The sequence below is a fragment of the Chinchilla lanigera genome, unplaced genomic scaffold (assembly GCF_000276665.1).
Source record: "Chinchilla lanigera isolate Chin_1 unplaced genomic scaffold, ChiLan1.0 scaffold00013, whole genome shotgun sequence".
Taxonomy (NCBI): Eukaryota; Metazoa; Chordata; class Mammalia; order Rodentia; family Chinchillidae; genus Chinchilla; species Chinchilla lanigera.
The window spans coordinates 21,789,977-21,808,837 of NW_004955414.1; the positions used below are offsets into that span (position 1 = coordinate 21,789,977).

Here is an 18,861-nt window from a genome sequence, read left to right on the forward strand (position 1 = left end):
TACCAAAACAAATTTAAAAGATCAGATTAAAATATTCAAAAATAGACAAAAGAATCGTGATCATTATAGATAATAAATTGTGTGTCAAGATGAAGGATATTAGCCAGGAGCTAGAAAGTAATAGTAATGTTGAAATTTATTTTTAGAAGTTGCATTAATTTAAACTATGTATGTAATAGGTGAGGTAGCAGTAAATATACTCATATGAAAAAATAATAAGCAGATATTAATCAGAAGGAATAAGCAAATATTAATCAAAAGGAAATATTCATAATGAAACATAGAGAAATAATTTGATAGAAAATATTTTTTAAATAGGGGCCATTCAAAGTATTGAATTTATTTACACATATGATTGGATAGTGGAAAGAAGTTAGGTATGAGCAATATTTGAAGAATGAAGATTATTATACTGATGAAAGAAATCAAGCCAAAAATTAAAATAAACTTCTAAAAGTTTAAAAAAAAAGTCATCAAGGATTGTCAAAGTGAAACCAGTGGAAAATAGGTAAAGAGAATACCTTCAAAGCAGTCAGAGAGAGCACAGCATCTTGAACGAAAATCAGACTCAAAGCAAACACCTCAAAAGAAACTGTGAAATCAAGAAGACAGTAAAATAATATTCCCAAAAATATAAGAAAAAATATAAACTACTAACCTACATTACTGCACTCACTGAAGATGTTTTAGGACATAGAGATCTAGGTAAAAAACTTATTCTTTTCAATATGCTTTAAAAATAACATTAAAAATACTGCATGCTTTGAGTTAAATCCAAGTAATAATGCATAAGACTTCAAAATAAAGTAAGGAATTACTGAGAACAATTTTAAATACATAAATATATGAAGATGGAGCAGGTAGACAATTTGAAATAATCAATATTTAAAAACCCTCTATATTTGAGTTATGTATTCAAAGCAATGAATATTTCTGTGAATTTGTCTATTTGGTTTTGTTTTCAAGCTGTAACATATTTTAATTTAATAGAACAGGCAATCTTGAACAACATTTTAGGATTTATAGTATAATATTCTCCAATTTATTCTATAATTTCCATGATTAAAATTATTGGCTACTTGTACAAGTGTAAACAAATCGGTAGAATGTTGTAGTACAGAAATAAAAACATGGATACATGAATGTATGACTGATACCAAACAGCACTGCAGAACACTGGAGACTGTATCATCTTTTGCTAAAAATGGAGCAGCACCAAATGAACAACCAATATAGATCAATTGAATACTGAAAAATAAGTAATCCCTGGCCTTGTTCTGCCATTTCAATGTGATGTTTAACATTTTCCCTTCAAGAAATGAGCTTATTTTCCCACCTTTTGAATTTGAGTTGATACGTATTTTCTTTTGAAATCAGTAAACCATGCAGAGGCTTGTAAAGGGATTGTGAGTTAGGATTTCTTTCTCCACCCATGAAACTCTGAAACCATCATGACTGAGTCGTAGTCAGCCTGCTGAAGGAAAAAAAGCTATGAGAAAGGGAACTAAAATGCATCAGTTCTTAGCTTTCCACTTACTGAGAGGTGTGAGTGAGAACAGCCTTGATCATCCAGCCAAAGTAAGACTGGACATGAAGTGAGAAAGTCCACCCCAAAATAATTCTTCATTCAACCCTAACAATCTTTTTCTTTTTAAATTTTAAAAATAAAAGGAGGAAAACATGAACAGACAACCTTTTACAAAATAGCAAAAGAACAGTACAGACAATACAGAGTTACAAACAAAGTGGTAGGAAATTAACGATGCTTGTTGTACTACATATTGATATCTTCAACATGGTTTCTCATGAAAACAGATAGAGACATGCAATATTGATCAATCAAGGACTCACTGACAGTTTCTTTCAGCAAGGAACTAGAAAACAGTAGAACAACTGTGTTAACTATCTTGTATATACATACATACAAAATTTCTCCTTCTTTCCCTTTTCTTTTCCCACATCCTAACTGCCCTTTACCCTTGAGTGTTTTCCTATCATTTCACAATGTCTATCAACCCTAACAATCTTGAACTAAAAAAATTTTCATTATTTTAAGCTGTTAACTTTACAGAGATTTATTTTGTCCTAAAAGCTAAGTGATGTAACAGGATAGAAAATGCAAAATCTATAAAGGGAAGTTTTGATACACTGGACCAAATTCAATAATCCTCTGTGCTAATGAGTGAGCAAACCGAGAACATATAAGGGTTTTCTGGACAGCACACAAATAAAGTGGTTATGCATTTAGATTGAGAACACTGATCATCATTGTCTTCAACCACATTCGCCTGCACAGAAGCAGGTAGGGAGTAAGTTGAGAATTGAATTAACCAGTGCTGGGCATTTTCCAGTAGAACACAATACAAGGAGAGAGGAAACAATGATACATGTTGGAAGTGACTGCAGTCTTGAGGCATATTGCCCAACGTGTGCAAAAGGGGAAATTCAGGCATTGTGAACTAAAAATAAAGTAAAAGGTCATAAGTTTGATGGATCGCATTACTAAAAGAATTCAATAGCTTTTTAGTGAGTTTCAAAATAAAATGAGATAGAGAAATTGAAAGTGGTTGTCTTGGAGATAGAGGTCTTAAAATTATGATACTCACAAGGTCCAGTTATAGGTAAACTGAAGGCCTTGTTTTTATTCATAGTGCCAAGTTAAAATAAAGGACAAAATTACAAAAAGGAAAAACATCGATAAAGTAAATAACCAAGTGATTACAATGACAGTATATAAATGTGTAGAATCAACATGATTCCTAAGAATGAAAAAAAAGTGAGAATTTGAACACTGCTAGTAGGACTTCAAATTAATAATTTGACCAAATTAAACATAAATTTGTCAATATTTAATAAAGTTTAAAATGTGATACCATATTGACTTGTAATGTGATTCTCGAAATATTTTATAAATTTTACATAGGCATATAAGGAGTTATACCAAGAAGAAAAGTTTCAACATAGTTAAAAAAAGAAGAATCATATTGGTAAAATATCCATCAAAGTAACAGTGAGTGATACTAACTGTATTATGTTGTGACAGTTAAAACTGGATTGTCAACTTGACTGGTTTGAGAAATCCCTAGGGTATTAGCGAATCATACTTCTGGGTGTTTGGATAGGTCACGAAAGTGTGACCTTGGATACTATATCTACTTCCTGTTCCTTCCTCTCTGACATTCTACCCATTTCCTATGTTTCCTTCCCTCTACAAACTCAGGAACTTTGCTCCACCGTGTCCTTCTGCCGTGATGCTCCTGCCCTGGAACCTGTTAAACATGCTGAACCCTCTAAAATTGTGAGCCAAATAAAACTCTCCTTTAAATCATGGGTATCAGATATTTTTTCCCAGTAATGGGAAAGTTCATTAATACATATTTCATGAGCATCAAATGTGTGGACTCAATATTTAAGGATGAGGGATGGAAATTATTGTAGAAATATTGTCTTGGTTACTTTTCTCTTGTTGCTGGGATAAAATACCCAACGCCCCAAATTAAGCTAACAATTTGTGGGGGTTTCAGTCAATGATCATCTGGCTCTAAAGAAAGGTGGCATGGCACAGGGGCAACACTTCAAGGCAGCAGAAGACAGCAAAAGCAACAAGAGCAAAAGGGAGGGAGAGCAAGCCTTTTTTCCTCCCTTATATTGTAAGCAGGCTCCCTGCCCACATCATCTCTGTGCCTTGTTCTTGCACAGGCTCAGGATGTTTGCAAAGTGAGGACTCTGGCCCCCTGCTGAGTCTCTTAGTTAACCTTCTAAACTTCTCAAGTTGACACAATGTAGAAGCCATAACAATCCATCCCTTGTCAACATGGCAACCAGACACATTTCTTTAAACCATTTTCCAGATACAAAGACATGCTTATTCTTATCATTTCAGAACTTGAACATTGTAACACAGATGTAACAATCCTTAGGAACTAGTAGTAAGTCTGTGGACATTATATTACATTACAACCATTTCATCCCTGGTCCCCTAAAGACTCATGCACCACCCCTTATGCAAAAGGCATTTAGTCCCTCTCTAAGAGTTGCCAAACTCCCAACAGTTTCAGTATTGCTGAAAGGTCCAAGTCCCAAGACTCCTTCGAGATTTAAGGCAAACTCTTAGCTGCAAATCCCTGTACAGATGAAAACAAAGTTAAACACTTCCAACATGCAATGGCATAAGATAAACATTTTCACACCAAAAGTTGCAAATGGGGATACAAAGGATTGAGACCAAAGCATGTCCAAATTCCAATAGGACAAACATCTGAGGCAATCTGTGATGAGTTGTGAACTCCAGAGGGCTTCACTGGCTCGACCCATACAGCACTTCCAGTGGTTCTAGCTCCCACGGCTTCTCTCTTGGGCTCACTCTGCTCCCTCCTTGCAAGTTTCCTCAGACAATCCACATTCCTGGCTTTTCCAAACTTTTGGAGTTTCCATTGCAGCTTCAACTTCACACTCACAGCTTCACACACTGCCCTCTCAGGGGCACACTGCCTGGCCTCCAGGCCTTTTGAAATTGAGGTGGAAGCCTTTTTTAACCCCATAATTCTTGCATTCTGCATGCACTTAAAACCAGCACCATGCTGATGACACCAAGATCTCCTGCCAGGTGGAGCAGTAGCCAGGCTTTCTTCTCTCTTGTCTGTAGGGCTCAATTGCCTGGATTACGGGGCCCTCTGAATGTAATTCTGAAGAACAGATTTTCTATGCTGCTGCCATTCTGAAACCTGGTGCAGCCACTGCCATTCTAGAACATGGTGCTCTGTGGCTTTCTTCTCAAAGCAGTCTTTCACCTTTGCAGTTTTTTTATTTTAAAAAATAAAAGAAGGAAAACATATTAACAGACAGACATCCATTTATAAAATAGCATAAGAACAATACAAACAAAACAGAGGTACAGACAAAGTTGTAGGAAATTAACAGTGGTTGTTGTATTACTTATTGATATCTTCAAAGTGCTTTCTCAGGAAAACAAATAGAGACATACAACATTGATCAAACAAGTAATCATTAACTGTTCCTTTCTGTACAGCAATAATAGACAGTAGTACAACTATGTTAGCTATCCTGTATATACATACATACCCCTTCTTTCTCTTCGTTTTTCCCACACCCCAGTTGCCCTTTACTTTTGAGCATTTTCCTTTCGCTTCACAAGTCTATCATATCTCCTAGTTTTTATTCACTCTGTCAGGTCTTACACTAGTGAGACAATACAATGCTTACACATGCAGGTCTGATTTATTTCACTTATGAGTATGGTTTCCAGTTGTGATCATTTACCTATAAAAGCCTCTAGTTTATCTTTCTTTATAGCTGAGTAATATTCCATTATATAGAAGTACCACAATTTTTTTATACAATCCTCAGTGGATGGACATTTATGTTGCTTCCACAATTTAGTAAATACAAGTTACCCTGCTATGAACATAGGTGCACATATATCGCTATGACATGACGTTTTCAGATCTTCTAGGAAAATACCCAGCAGGGGGATAGCTGGGTTGAATGGGACCTCTAGACCTGGTTTGCTGAGGAATCTCCAAACTGATTTCCACAGTGGTTTCACCAGTCTGCATTCCCACCAGCAGTGGAGAAGAGTTCCTCTTTCTCCACAGCCTCACCAGTATTTGTTATTGGTTGACTTCTTAATGCTAGCCATTCTTACTGGGGTGAGATGAAATCTCAGTGTTGTTTTAATTTGCATTTCTCAAACACCTTTGCAGTTTTGAGGCTGCAAAGTGTTGAGACTTGCTGCTTCTTGTGATGCCCTCAGCCCATCTTTTCAATTCTCTTGTTCCTCCTCAGCAGCCAATATCTCCTCATCTGTCTTTGTAGTCCTTAGCCTTGCTGGAACTTCCTTTCTGGCCAAGCTCAGAATGTTTTAAATCATCCTGCTGGGCCCCTTGCTTTTGATTCACAGCATAAATTTGCCTAAAAGCCAACAATAGCCATGCCACCTACTCAACATTCTAATGCCTTGGAATTTCTCCTGCTGCATTAATTAGTCCACCACCCTTAATCTGTCTCAGGGAAAGTCTCTGAACACAAACAGAGTGCAGACAAACTTTTGATCAAGCTATAACACACATCATCTGGACTCCAAGAGCCAATGCAGTCAGTCTTTCCCAGTAGAAACCTCCCTAACCCGGTTTTTACCAGCAGGATTTCTATCAGCCTGATCTTCTGAGCTCTGAACAGACTTTCTCTCACAGAGCAGCCTAAGGCATTCCAGTTCTACTTATTATCTGTTCACCATTATAGACTGGGCAAGGGATTCTTGCTGGGTGGAAAGCAGCTAATGCTATTATGTGCAGGCATGCACTTTGCCAATAAATAAAGTTGCTGCCACAGAGTCTAAGGTATCTTTTTCAGGGGTCTCCCATTTCTTCATATTTTGAGTCCCCAGTTATAACTATACCAAACTGTGTCAAGATTCATAACTTTCAGTTAAATAATGTAAAAGTTGATAAGGAAAATTTCCTAAGAAACAATATTTTGGAGACATAATGGCATAAACTAATGTATTCCTGAAAACGTTTGACTCGATATCACCCCTCAAACAGACTCCTCTTTCTTCAGGATATTGTCCTTGCTCATTGTCCATATCTCCATTCCTGAGAAAAGAGCTCGCATTTGGTACAGTGTTTCTCTATAGACACAGTATGGAGGACGAAAGAATTAGGGAGACTGAATGACCTCTGGTCCTTGGTTTATGCCCATAGCACTCTGAAGACTAAGCTCAGGAATTCTGAGGCTAGACTCACTATAAAGTTTTTCTGCATGTGACTAGGCAGGTTTGGTGCCCAGAGGCCTCAAGGTGTTCCCAGGCACCATTTCAAAGAACTTAGCTCATGCTGTGATTCTGCTTCAAGTAAGAGCAGAAGAGGATTGGAGTCTTCTCTTTGCTGAAGATATATTTGAAGCACCATTCCCTGCACAAAAATGCAACCCCACATGGGATTGTACAGACAGCCACAGGTGAGAAATGTGATATACAGATGAGTAATATTTCTTCCCTCCCCTTCCCCCTCTCCCTCATACACCATCAAGCACACACTCACACAGGTACACTGCTCTAGGCAGGACTCTAAAACCATAGCTTTATTGGGACCACACCACCTGTCAATAAGAATTAAAATTGTTTAACGTAGTAAATTGTCTTCTTGGCCAGTAACAAGGCCAGGAACTAAACTTGTTGTGATTCATCCAAGAAAGAAACTTGTCAGCTACTGTCATATTTTTGAGTTGGGGTTAGAGGTGTGACCGGTGTCAGCATCCCAATATCACAACACAGGTACTGTTCATTAGGGCTGTGCTGTTTTCTTCCTTTCCATCTCTCATAATCTTATTAACTTATGAGCTTCCTGATCTATCTTAACTTCCTTGTTCCTACGGCTTCACGGAACAATCTTCCAACCTTTGCTATTGCAAACCCGATACCCCTGCAAGGGCTTCCAGATCAAGCCTGCTTGTCTGGTAGTGAAATGACTGAATAGAGATTATTTCACACTCTCATCAACTGCCTTGGTATCACGGAGCTTGGGAAAGCTGTGAAAATAGGAGAGAATGTGGTTCCCTTCAAACTTCACAATGCAGTGTTATGTTGGTATTGATAGAAATCCAAAGAAAAATATAAATGGCCCCTTCGTGGCACTCCTTCACCTTGTTCATCTCCGTGCCAACCTTCCTCTAAACAGCCTTTGTCTCATCTTATAGCCAACGACGGCTTAATCATAAATGGTGGTCTTTTAAAAGAGAAATCAGTTATTTCAGATATTTGGTGACTTTTTCTTAACACCTTGAGTTAGAAAAACATAAGTATTTGAAGGTAGAAGAACTCTAAAAGCTAGTTCTTTTATATACATTGATCTTATTTATCAAGAAAATAAACCACATTACTTAGATTTATTTTTCTCAATTTTGCAGAAAAAGAAACTGATATGGAAAGCAAGTCTAAATGGTTTCAAAATCCAGAAGAATATTCTTAATATTTCTGCTAGAGTCCACAGTACAAAAATACAGCAGCATAATAAGAAATCACAAGTGCCACAATCGGAGCATTTGGGGGCACTGAAATATAATCTCTAATATCAATCCTGCTTTCAACGTGAACTGTGGAGCTGGCGTCTTCATCAGCCTGCACATCTAGAACAGAATAAACTTACTATTTTGCCCCCACAAATGATATGCAAATACTGACCACACACATCCTGCCACTGTTTTTGATACACAAGTGTATCAGAAGGAAAACAACCATTTGGCCAAACTTGCAAGCGCTGGTGTCCTGATGACTTTGAACTGTACTATGAAAGACTAGTCCTTATACCATTGTCCTGCAAACTTTAGCCTCTACTAGTAAAGCGTCATATTGAAAACCTCCACCCTGAAAGTGAAGCTGACTCTGGTTTTAAATCCCATGCTGTATAATCCTAGCTACTTCTTCAGACTTTTCTAAGTCAAGTTCCATGAACACTGATTTCTCAGTCTGGCATCTGCCCCTTAGCAATGGCATAACTAGTGCTCTTCCTCATATGTGGACAGGTTTCTCTCCAGCTTTTCTAGGGTTAAAAGATACTATTTTTCTTCTATAGAACAGGGAATTATTAACTCCCTTGCTTGGGCATTTCTTCTGTGTGGTAACTGCCCAGCAAATTTACAGAAAACTGACATATAGAACAATGCATATAATATCATCCTTCATTCTCTGCCTCTGCCCCCCTCCAAACACACACACACACACACACACACACACACACACACACACACGGAACCAAATCCTCATGTGCCACTGTTAAGGATATTAAAATTAATATCCCCTTGATCTTTACCCTGCATAATAGCTATTCTGTATCTAAATAATGAACTCATAGGATGGTTATTGCTAAAGAGTTTTACAGCGTGCTGGGGACAGAGACAGTTAAAAGAAGATAATTTTCTTTGATATTTTCTGAGGATTAGGACTATCCCTTAACCACTTTAATGTTAGTGTCACTACAATTTGTTAGCAATTTGATCTGTTCATATCTGAAGTTAACCAAATTTTAGGACATAAGTTTAACTGTGCATGTTATTTATTAATGTTATATGTTGTAAGGAGGATAAATACACTTTGGTAAGTAGTTTCTTTTTTCTAGAATGATATGTAGAATAAATAGGAAGTTGGAGGCTTTGGAAAATAAAGAAGTTATATAAGATGAGAAAATACTTTTAAAATAGCTGTCTTCTCAAAGAATAAACAGATTGGTTGAAGCAGCAGAGCTACTGTAGAGAAAATTCGAAGGCAGGACCTCTGATTGATTGTCCTTGTGAGACTATTCTAGATCCAAGATGTAAATGCCTAAATTTATATCAAATTGGAATACTGATGATGGTGTGAAGCATCAGTTTTCAGCAGACCACACTTTGAGAAACATTAAACATGATAGTTTTCCCAAATTAAAGAATGATAGGGAATGCCATAAAATGCGAGTATACACTACATCATGAAATATTTCTAGTTCTTTTGAAAATCTCATAAATTAGAAAAAAATGACACTGTGAACAATGTTGCCAGCAATGGATTCAAAATAACCTGTGTTGAACGATTTGCACAATTATCTTTGAAATTAAGAGGATCTCTAATGTTTATAAAGTACTTTTACCATTACATCCTGCACACTGATTCATATTTTTCTATCCCTCCAGGGCTTTGAAAAGAGAATATCTTAATGAAATGTGGACCTTCTTACTTAACAGAAATTCTTTGACACTTGCTAGGAAAACGCCATCTATCAATGATACCCAGTTCCACCCACCCATCTTTATCCTGCTAGGGATACCAGGACTGCAGACTGCACATATCTGGATTACTATACCATTCTGCATCGTGTACCTGACATCCCTTGTGGGCAGCATCACGATTCTTTTTGTGATCAAGACTGAACACAGCCTCCATCAGCCCATGTTCTACTTCCTGGTCATGTTGTCTCTGATTGGTCTGGGCCTATCCACATCCACCATCCCCAAAATGCTGGGCATCTTATGGTTCAGTCTCCAGGAGATCAGCTTTGGGGGCTGCCTTGTTCAGAGTTCTTCATCCACATGTTTACAGGCATGGAGACAGTGCTACTGGTGCTCATGGCTTATGATTGCTTTGTTGCCATTGGCAACCCACCCCCGTATACAATGATCCTCACAAATAAAACCATCAGCATCCTCATCTCTGTTGTTGGAAGAGATATAATTCTAGTGACCTCATTTGTGTTTCTCATGCTTCAACTACCTTTCTGTGGGCATCACCTCATGCTTCACACCTACTGTGAGCACATGGGTCTTGCCCAGTTGGCCTGGGCACCCATAAAAGTGAACATAATCTATGGGCTCATGGTGATTTCTAACATCATGGTGGATTTGATCCTGATCACCTCTTCCTATATATTTACCCTTCAAGCTGTTTTCCTCCTTCCATCTCAAGATGCTATGCTGAGAGCTCTCAATACTTGTGGTTCCTCTGTCTGTGCCATGCTGTGCTATTACACACTAGCATATTTTTCATTTATGACACACCGCTTTGGCAAAAATACTCCACGTTATATTCATATTCTTTGGGCTAATTTACACATGGTTGTCCCACCTGCCCTTAACCCCACTATTTATGGAGTCAGAACCAAGCAGATCCAAGAACGGGTTGTAAAGACATTTATGCAAAAAGAATAATTCTGTATGAAGTTGGGGTAAACATATCCAGTTAAACCCCAAGCTATGAAAATCTGAACTCCCTTTTAAATCTTTTACAGATGTAATTTATAGTGACAGCATTTTTCATTTTGATTGGAGTTGATTTAGTATTGGCAGATACACAGAACTATCTGCTGTCCATTCTCCCATCTCCCACTGTGTACATGAACAAAAGTTAGAGATTAACACACAAGATGCTGGAGGTGATGGAGTTGGAGTAGAATTATTGCAACAAAGGATGAGAATTCTCATTTCCTTATGTGTCTCCTCTCTAAGTAAGTTTGGGTCTTAATAACATTTTATAGACAAAAAGACAAGACTTACTCTAGGGACTAATGATAGTGTCTGAATCAGAACATCTACTGCTCCACAGCTTCCTAGTCTTTATGTTAATCACTAATTCGTCTTTATCTTTAGAATCTTTCTTTTATTTTTATTTTCATGTGCTCAGTATTCATATTATGTCATTCTCACTTCTTTTCTGCCTTTGGATGCTTTCCTGCCCCTATCCCTTTTCTTCATTTTTTCTCCAGGAGACTAGGTCTCAGTGACCAAAGACTTTGAGAGATGATAGGCTGGCATTAAGGAGACATTGTCCAGTTTTCTAACTTGTCATTAAAATGCAAAGTCATGTTAGATGTGAATAATTGTGTGTACCTGTGTCTCATTCTAATTATATTCCTATAATTTCCTTGTTGGATATATCACTTACCTTCAGATATACAGGAATTCATACAATTTAGAAGAGAAAGTCAGATTTATTCTATGGCCTAAACACAGACAAGACTTTATTACCAATCTCAAAATACTTTTAGCTTAATTTATTACTCTTACAGATTTCCAACCCTTAGTCCCTTTTACAAACTCAAGACTGGGGAATGTGATTTGCTTTAAAATATGTCAAAATGCAAAAGAATTAAATTATGACTAATTAGAGAACTCTTGCTTAGAAATCAGAAGTGATCATTCTGTCCTATATTTTGGAACCATTCTGTAAGTCTTTAACTAAAAACTACACCAGCGTAGGTAACTATGAAATAGTGGTAGATATAAAATAGCAAATTTACTCATTTTTTGTGTATGTGGGGAGCCCTTGATATGAAAGTTGACAAGGACTGAGGACAACTCCTGCATATTGTAGCACCTTGTGGAATTTTCTGTATCTATGTATATATTTTAATTTGATTTTTACAGCCTCTGCTACTTAAACCTAAAATTTTAGGGAAGGTCAAATTTTAAAGATAGAAATACATGGAAACTGACCTATATCTTTTACCTAGCAAATAAAAATAAACTTCAATTAAACAGTCACTTGTGTACATAAAAATGAAATGTCCCAAATCACATTATCTTCATGTAACAAGAGAAGGAAGATCATGCAAATAAATTCTTTTGCTGAAAACTCTAAACTCTCGTAGGAGATTTGAGTAGGAAATGTATGTATGCGAGGTCAGTGGAAGTGTCTAGAAAGTGGAGGCAGAGGACAGCCTAGGGTTGGTGTTGATAATGAGAAAAAGGAGACAATGGAAACTGTATGCGGGAGGAGGAAGAGAACGAAAGAGTGGCTGAACCTGGTCCAGCCTTTGCCTCTATGAGCCACAGTAGCAGTGAATCACCAGTGTCACACTTGGCCACCAGTGTCTGTACCACACGTGGACATGCTAACTAAAATGAATTTCTTTGGGAGATGTTAACAGGTCTCGGGCACACATAAGACAACTTTCTTTTTAAACATACTTATGAGAGTGAGATAGGGAGCTAGACAAACATGACAGTGTGCACAATATGGATTAGAATGCACAGCAAAGCTGCCTCTGATGTGGCTTATAATCAAGCTACAATACCATGTGAGACCCGGCTGAGTAGAGTCCCTGTCTTGGGCCCTCTTGTCAGGTGACCTTTGTGCTTTGGAGTGGTTTCCTCAAATGTGTCTACACCCACTTCTGGTGCTGGGACAGCAAGACTCCCTGGGCAGGGTGGTCTCAGCCTGGACCCAACATGCACAGTCCTAAGTCTCCTCTACAGACCACTCTGTTCTTCTTCCTTCCCCCACCAGCATGTGGAGTTGGCCATGTTGACTAAGAAGCTCCATTATCCAAGCCTGATGGGCTGTCATAGGCTCCCACAGCTGAGACCACATTTCAGGAGAGTGGCTTGATGAGCACAAGAAACTCTCACTGAATTGCATAGATATTTGTTTCATGAAATCACGTACGATGAGGCCACAAGAATGGTGCTGACATGCTGATTGGGGGTTATTTTCACTCATATGAGAAATGGGATATATTCAGACCTTTAGTGCACCAAATATCCACTGCCAAACCATGGGCTTGGGCCGTGTGAGGTCTGTACACTGGATCTCACCCATCTGTGTTCAGATGTCCATGCTGCCTTCTACCTTCAGTGACACAATGGCAGTGGGAGCAACAGACGTCATTTACTTCATCCCCCATCCCAACCCTGACACTGGTAACCAGAGTGATCATTTCAGCCTCTCAGCAAGCTTCATGTCACCTGTCTGGCACTCACACAGAAGTGCCTGCACTTGTCTCTACAGACCAGACACTTGCAATCTACATCTTGTTTTATGCCCCATTGATGCCTTGTTCTCCTACGCCAGTGTTAAATAGTTCCAGATGAAGTAGTGTCATTCCTTGTATAAATGGGAGTGTTCTTCTCACTCTTCTCATACTCCCAGCTGTGACGAGAACAATACTCATAATCTCACCTGGTGACACTCTGTGAAAGAAAGTGGTGTGGTCCACTTTAAAAAGAATCATCTAGAAATGCAGTATTTTATAAGCCTACCAAGAATCATGAGAATTGAAGAAACATTGTACTTTCTAAAGTTTCAGTTAATATTGTAATTCAAAAAAGTTGATATCATAATGTATAGTAAGATATATCACTTTTTATAGGGAATATCATAAGCGATCATGGAAAGTCACTAATCTTTTGTCCTTTATACTCATCATAAAATAAATCAGTGCTCCTTGAAGAGAAGACGTTTTTAGTCTTAATCTTATGGAAGTAAATATATACCTAAAATATCATGAAAAATTGCAGCTAGCAGTGATAAGTCACAGGGAAATTTTCAGTATTTGTTTTTTTAAGTAGTTGATATGATCATTATATATCCATATCCCTTAAATGGCAAGCAAATTGTCCTTGATTTACCTCATGTTTATTGAGCATCTACTTGCTGTGTTATCTAGCTCCCAGCGAGAACTCACTGAACATAGATTGAATCAAGGAATGTCGTCTTGGTAGATGAGCATTCCTGACATCTAGTGGCCAAACCAAATATATATCTTGAACAAGGAACTGACAGTCCTTTATTTGAGCAATCTAGTAAACTAAATAGTGAATGTACTTGTTTTATTTCTTAATTTATGTTGGTTATTGAACACCATTGAAAGATAATGAAATAAGGAATGAGTTTAAACAGAAGTTAAGCTAAAAGGTGTGTTGCTAAGTAGTTGTGAAGAAAAAAAATAGATTAGCAAATTATGTCTGAGGATTAAGCCCAGTAATTTTTCAACTGTCCTGCTCAAATCAGTCTCCATCCCTGGCAGTACTGTACAAGATATCATCCTCATTCTGGGTATCAGTGGTGACACTCCTACCAGTCAGCCACAAATGCACTTGGGGTCTTTAATGTGCTTTGGACAGTACAACCAGAGTGACATTTTTTCTTGCAATTTGGATCCTGTTATCTGAAGCTTAACAGCCTGCAGCCTCTTCCATTGTTTCTAAGATAAATTAATCACAAGGACGTTATCTTTTCCTACTCATCTCTCATCTCGTCCACACTGTGCTTTCTTTTTACAGCCTGATCACACTGACCTTTGCTCCCTCAGATCTGCCAGGCCATTCCCCACCATTCAGTCTTTATGTATCCTATTTTTCTAACTAGAAAAGCTTTTCCCTCCCAACCTGCTCTTCCTTTTATGGATTCTCATTATTTAGCTATCAACTAGTTAATACCTCCTCAAAAAAATCATTGCTTATATACCTCGCTCTTAGGGTCGGGTCCAATATCTCTTTTTTGTAGCTCTATTTCTCCTTTACATTTAAGAGCACCAAGCACTCTTATTTTTTATTTTAAAAATTAAACAAACTAACAAAACAGCAATGAAGACAAAATCAGAAAGACACAAAAACAATACACGACCTCAAAACAAAATGATAGGAATTAACAAAGGTTGCTACATTACACACCGTTATCTTCAAAGAAGTTGCTCAATCCACCAGACATAAGAATGTAAGATTGATCAAACAATCAAAGACAGTAACAAGTAATAAAAAACACTGGAAATGATGCAGAGCTTCACCATACAAGATGGCAGGAGTTCAACAATGGTTTTTATACTGCATATTGTTATTTCCAGATCAGTCATTCTGATTAGCAAATACAAATGAAGCACCCTTATTTATCATCTCTGCAAATGGGGGCAGAATTCCCAACCTCAGATCATCTGTTTTAATCTTTTAAAGAAAATAATACTCATAAAGCCCTGAGAAAGTTTCTGACAGAGTCAGCTAAACTTTCTCCCATCCCAACACAATCAGAATTGTTATTCTTTTTAATAGAAAGTGAAGTTAAAATAATTCTCTGATAGATTTGGTGCTGAAACAGATCATAGAGGTGAATAGAAAAGTGATTCAAGGTAAGGGTCATTGGGGGTGGAATATACTGACACTGGCTTTCATATACTCAGATCACATAAGGAGAAAAAGCCTGAATTAATACAAATCAGGAAGTTAACAAATCATAAAGTAGCTTTCCTCTCTTCAGTAGAATGATGACACATATTTGAAAGCAAATCCACAGTATACTATTTTAGATAATTGAACACAATATGGTCGTGTGCCAATCCAGTGTCACCCGCCACTCTATACTTCCAAATCAGTTCTTGAGGCTTGTGTTACAATCAAGTGACAGGGATATTTTTGTTTCAAATTAGTATCACCACATTAAACTGCTCATATCATAAGAATATCATGACAACATGACACATGGCAACTCTTTAGAAATTTTACCACCTTGATCCAACAAGCCCTGTCAGTATCCAGCCCTGCTGGTACCCCACCCGTGGCCCAGAGCCAATGCAGAATATGCTCTGTGAGTTTTTAATTGTATCCAGGTCTTTCTTGCATACATTCAAGCACCCCATCATCTTACAGACTGCACCATTTCCATAGGGGTTGTTACAAATCAGTCTAGAACCCCAGGTACCAAACAGATTCAACTGCTAAAGTAAATAAGCCTACAGCCAGTTTAGACACGCTATTGTCCACCATCATATCAAAGATACTACAGATTAATACAAATGAAACTGTTCTCAAGTCAAATTCTCATTCTAGCTTTAACAATATAGAGCTCCATTCCGCCTGAGACAGTGGGGCCTGCAAGAGGAGAGCGGGTCCGCATTCTGTGCTCTCTCTATTGTCTTGGAGACCGCAGTGCCTACGAGAAGAGTGTAAGACTGTGTTCTGTGCTTCCTCCATTGTCTCGGGCACAGTAGGGTCTTTGAGAGGAGTTTGAGGACACACACTTATCAGTTTACTTTGTCTAGTAGACTGATAAGAACCCCAAGACCTGAGACGCAGGACAACAGCCGGGTCCCAGGTGCACAGGCACACACACGACTTTGGAGGGCAGAGTAATTGGCGAGACCAACAGCGTGGAAGTGTCTGAAGCAGGAGTGAGAAGCTGGTAGTTGGACTCTGGATAACTCCACCAGCAGAAGTCCAGTCCCAGGCCCCACATTCAGATGCCAAGATGAGCTCCATACCCAACACATTTCTGGGATTAAGTATGGACATGACCACAGAACTATAAGCACCAAAAGTATTTTACTACTTTCATTATTCCTTTTTTGTATGATTGGCTATCCCTCTCCTATCTGGTTAGCTGTCACCTTTTTTCTTCGGTATTCATTAGTTATTTCTGCATTTGTGTTTATTTTTCTTTTTCTTTCCTCTCTTTTACTCATTTCCTTTTTCTTTCTTTCTTCTGTTCATTTTCATTCTTTCTCTTTTTCCCTTCTTATTTTCAATGTTTAGGTTTCTTACCTTTTTTCATTGTCTTCTGTGGGCCCACTTTCTCTCTTTCCTCAACTGCTTCTTGAGTTTACTCCCTTTCAAGGGAGTAAACATTGTCTCTGCCCTTTCTGACTACTACTTTGAATTCTGTTTTATTCTTTCTCGCCTGTGTCCTCCAGTTTCCCAAAACATGGTGATCATCCTTTAATCTCCAGCCCTAACTCTACTATATTTTATCTTACTCATCACTTTAGCCCATCCCCTAAACATATTAACAAACCTGCTCTTGAAAGAAGGATAAAATCACCATACTAAGGGAAAAATCACTGCATACAAGTGTACAGTATGTGTTTGATTTTGTTACATAACTTTAGAGTTTATTCTTGTGGTCAGAGGTAACAGGTTAATGGTTACCATAGTTTATCAGTACTCAAACTGTACTTGAAACTATTGATATTACTTACTGCACTACTTCAGCCAGGATGTCATAAATGCTATAAACAGTTTTTCTCCCCATATGATAACACCGTGACTGTATGTGGTCCTAATCACCACCACATTTCAGACCAAAGGACTGGAAACTGAGCCAAATAGTGATCTTGCAACCTTTACAAATTGGGAAGCTAGGGCCTTATAAGAAAACACCTACATCTAGAAGATATCCCTAAAGAGCAGACATCCTCTAGGGAAACCTAAATACTAGCAATAAAGCTATATATCATAAGGAACTGGCAAGTATCAACATAAAAAAAAACAAAATAAAAAGGAGAAAATAAAACATGGCAAGACCCAGAAGCAAAGTGCAACCTCAGACTCTCAGCACACCCACAACAAGCCCAGAACTTGAGGAGAGAGATGAAATATGAAATAATACACCAAAACTTTCTGAAATGAAGGCAGCAGAAGTGAAAAAAAAAAGTAGAAAATGCAATGGAGAAAATAATCACTCAGGTACAGAAAGAAATGATGCTTAAAATCCAAGATATTAGAGAAGACACAGATAAAAGAACAGATGAGCTTAGAAAAGTGATGGAAACAAATAATGCCCAGCATAGGAAGAAATGGAATCCATGAAACAGATCCAAACAGAAATCCAGGAGATTAAAACCTCCACTGAAAGTATATGCAACAGGTTGAGTGAAGGAGAGGATAGGATTTCAGATCTTGAAGACAGAATTACAGCTAGTGATAATGACAAGAAAGATATCTTAAAATTAGCATGAGACCATGAAAAATCAATTTGGCAGCTAGAAAATGAAGCAAAGAAAGACAACATTAGATTGATTAGGGTCAATGACAAAACTGGAGAAAGCAAAAATGACATAAAAAACTCTTCACAGAAATAATGGCAGAAAACTTCCCAAGTGTGAATAAAGAATTTGACACACAAATAAATGAAGTAGGGGCCGGGAATATAGCTCAGTGGCACAGCGCCTGCCTGGCAAGCACAAGGTCGTGAGTTCGATTCCCAGTACCAAAATAAATAAAATAAAATAAATGAAGTATTTAGAGTGCCAAACATTCCTGAACAGAGTAAAACTATACCAAGACATATAATAATCAGGATTCCAGAAATTCAGCACAAGAACAGAATATTAAAAGCTGTTAGAGAAAAGAAACAGATCACCTATCAAGGAAAGCCCATCAGATTTGTGGAAGACTTCTCAACACAAACCCTCAAGTCAAGAAGAGCCTGGAGTAAAGTATTTCAGGTTCTGAAAGAAAACAACTTCCAACCCAGACTGATGTACCCTGCAAAACTCTCTCTCTAAATCAGTGGAGAAATAGATACTTCCATGGCACAGAACAAATGAAGAGACTTATGAACATGCAACCAATGCTACAAACAGTACTAAAAGATATTATACACAGAGAAAAAATGACCACAATTCCAAAAACAACAACAGAGAGAAATCACTACATAGAACAAGCAATTAAACAGAGAGGAAAAGCAGAGATTGAATAACAGGAAAATACCATGACCAAGATAAGCCAATACATATCAGTTATAACCATAAATGTAAATGGCCTCAATTTACCAATCAAAAGAAAAAAGACTGGCAGAGTGGATCAAGAAACAAGATCTAGCAATATGCT

The 18,861-nt window shown here is 37.8% G+C and overlaps 2 protein-coding genes across 6 annotated transcripts in view; one reads left to right on the top strand and one right to left on the bottom strand.

Annotated features, from left to right (window-relative positions):
• The window catches only part of LOC102012951 (olfactory receptor 52N2), a 163,249-nt gene that overhangs the window by 12,963 nt on the left and 131,425 nt on the right, over nucleotides 1-18,861 (bottom strand). For 2 of the 5 annotated variants that reach the window (XM_005380109.1, XM_013511697.1), the window contains one exon: nucleotides 1,337-1,474. The exons of 2 other annotated variants lie outside the window; for them this stretch is intronic. The gene's annotated coding sequence lies outside the window, so the exon portion shown is untranslated. The remainder of the gene's footprint in view (nucleotides 1-1,336; nucleotides 1,475-18,861) is intronic. One more of the 5 variants, XM_005380110.1, reaches the window with a different exon arrangement.
• Nucleotides 9,713-10,695, top strand: LOC102004061 (olfactory receptor 52E4-like). Its single transcript, XM_013511735.1, is given in 2 exon segments — nucleotides 9,713-10,064; nucleotides 10,067-10,695. Coding segments are annotated over 2 exon segments (981 nt in total).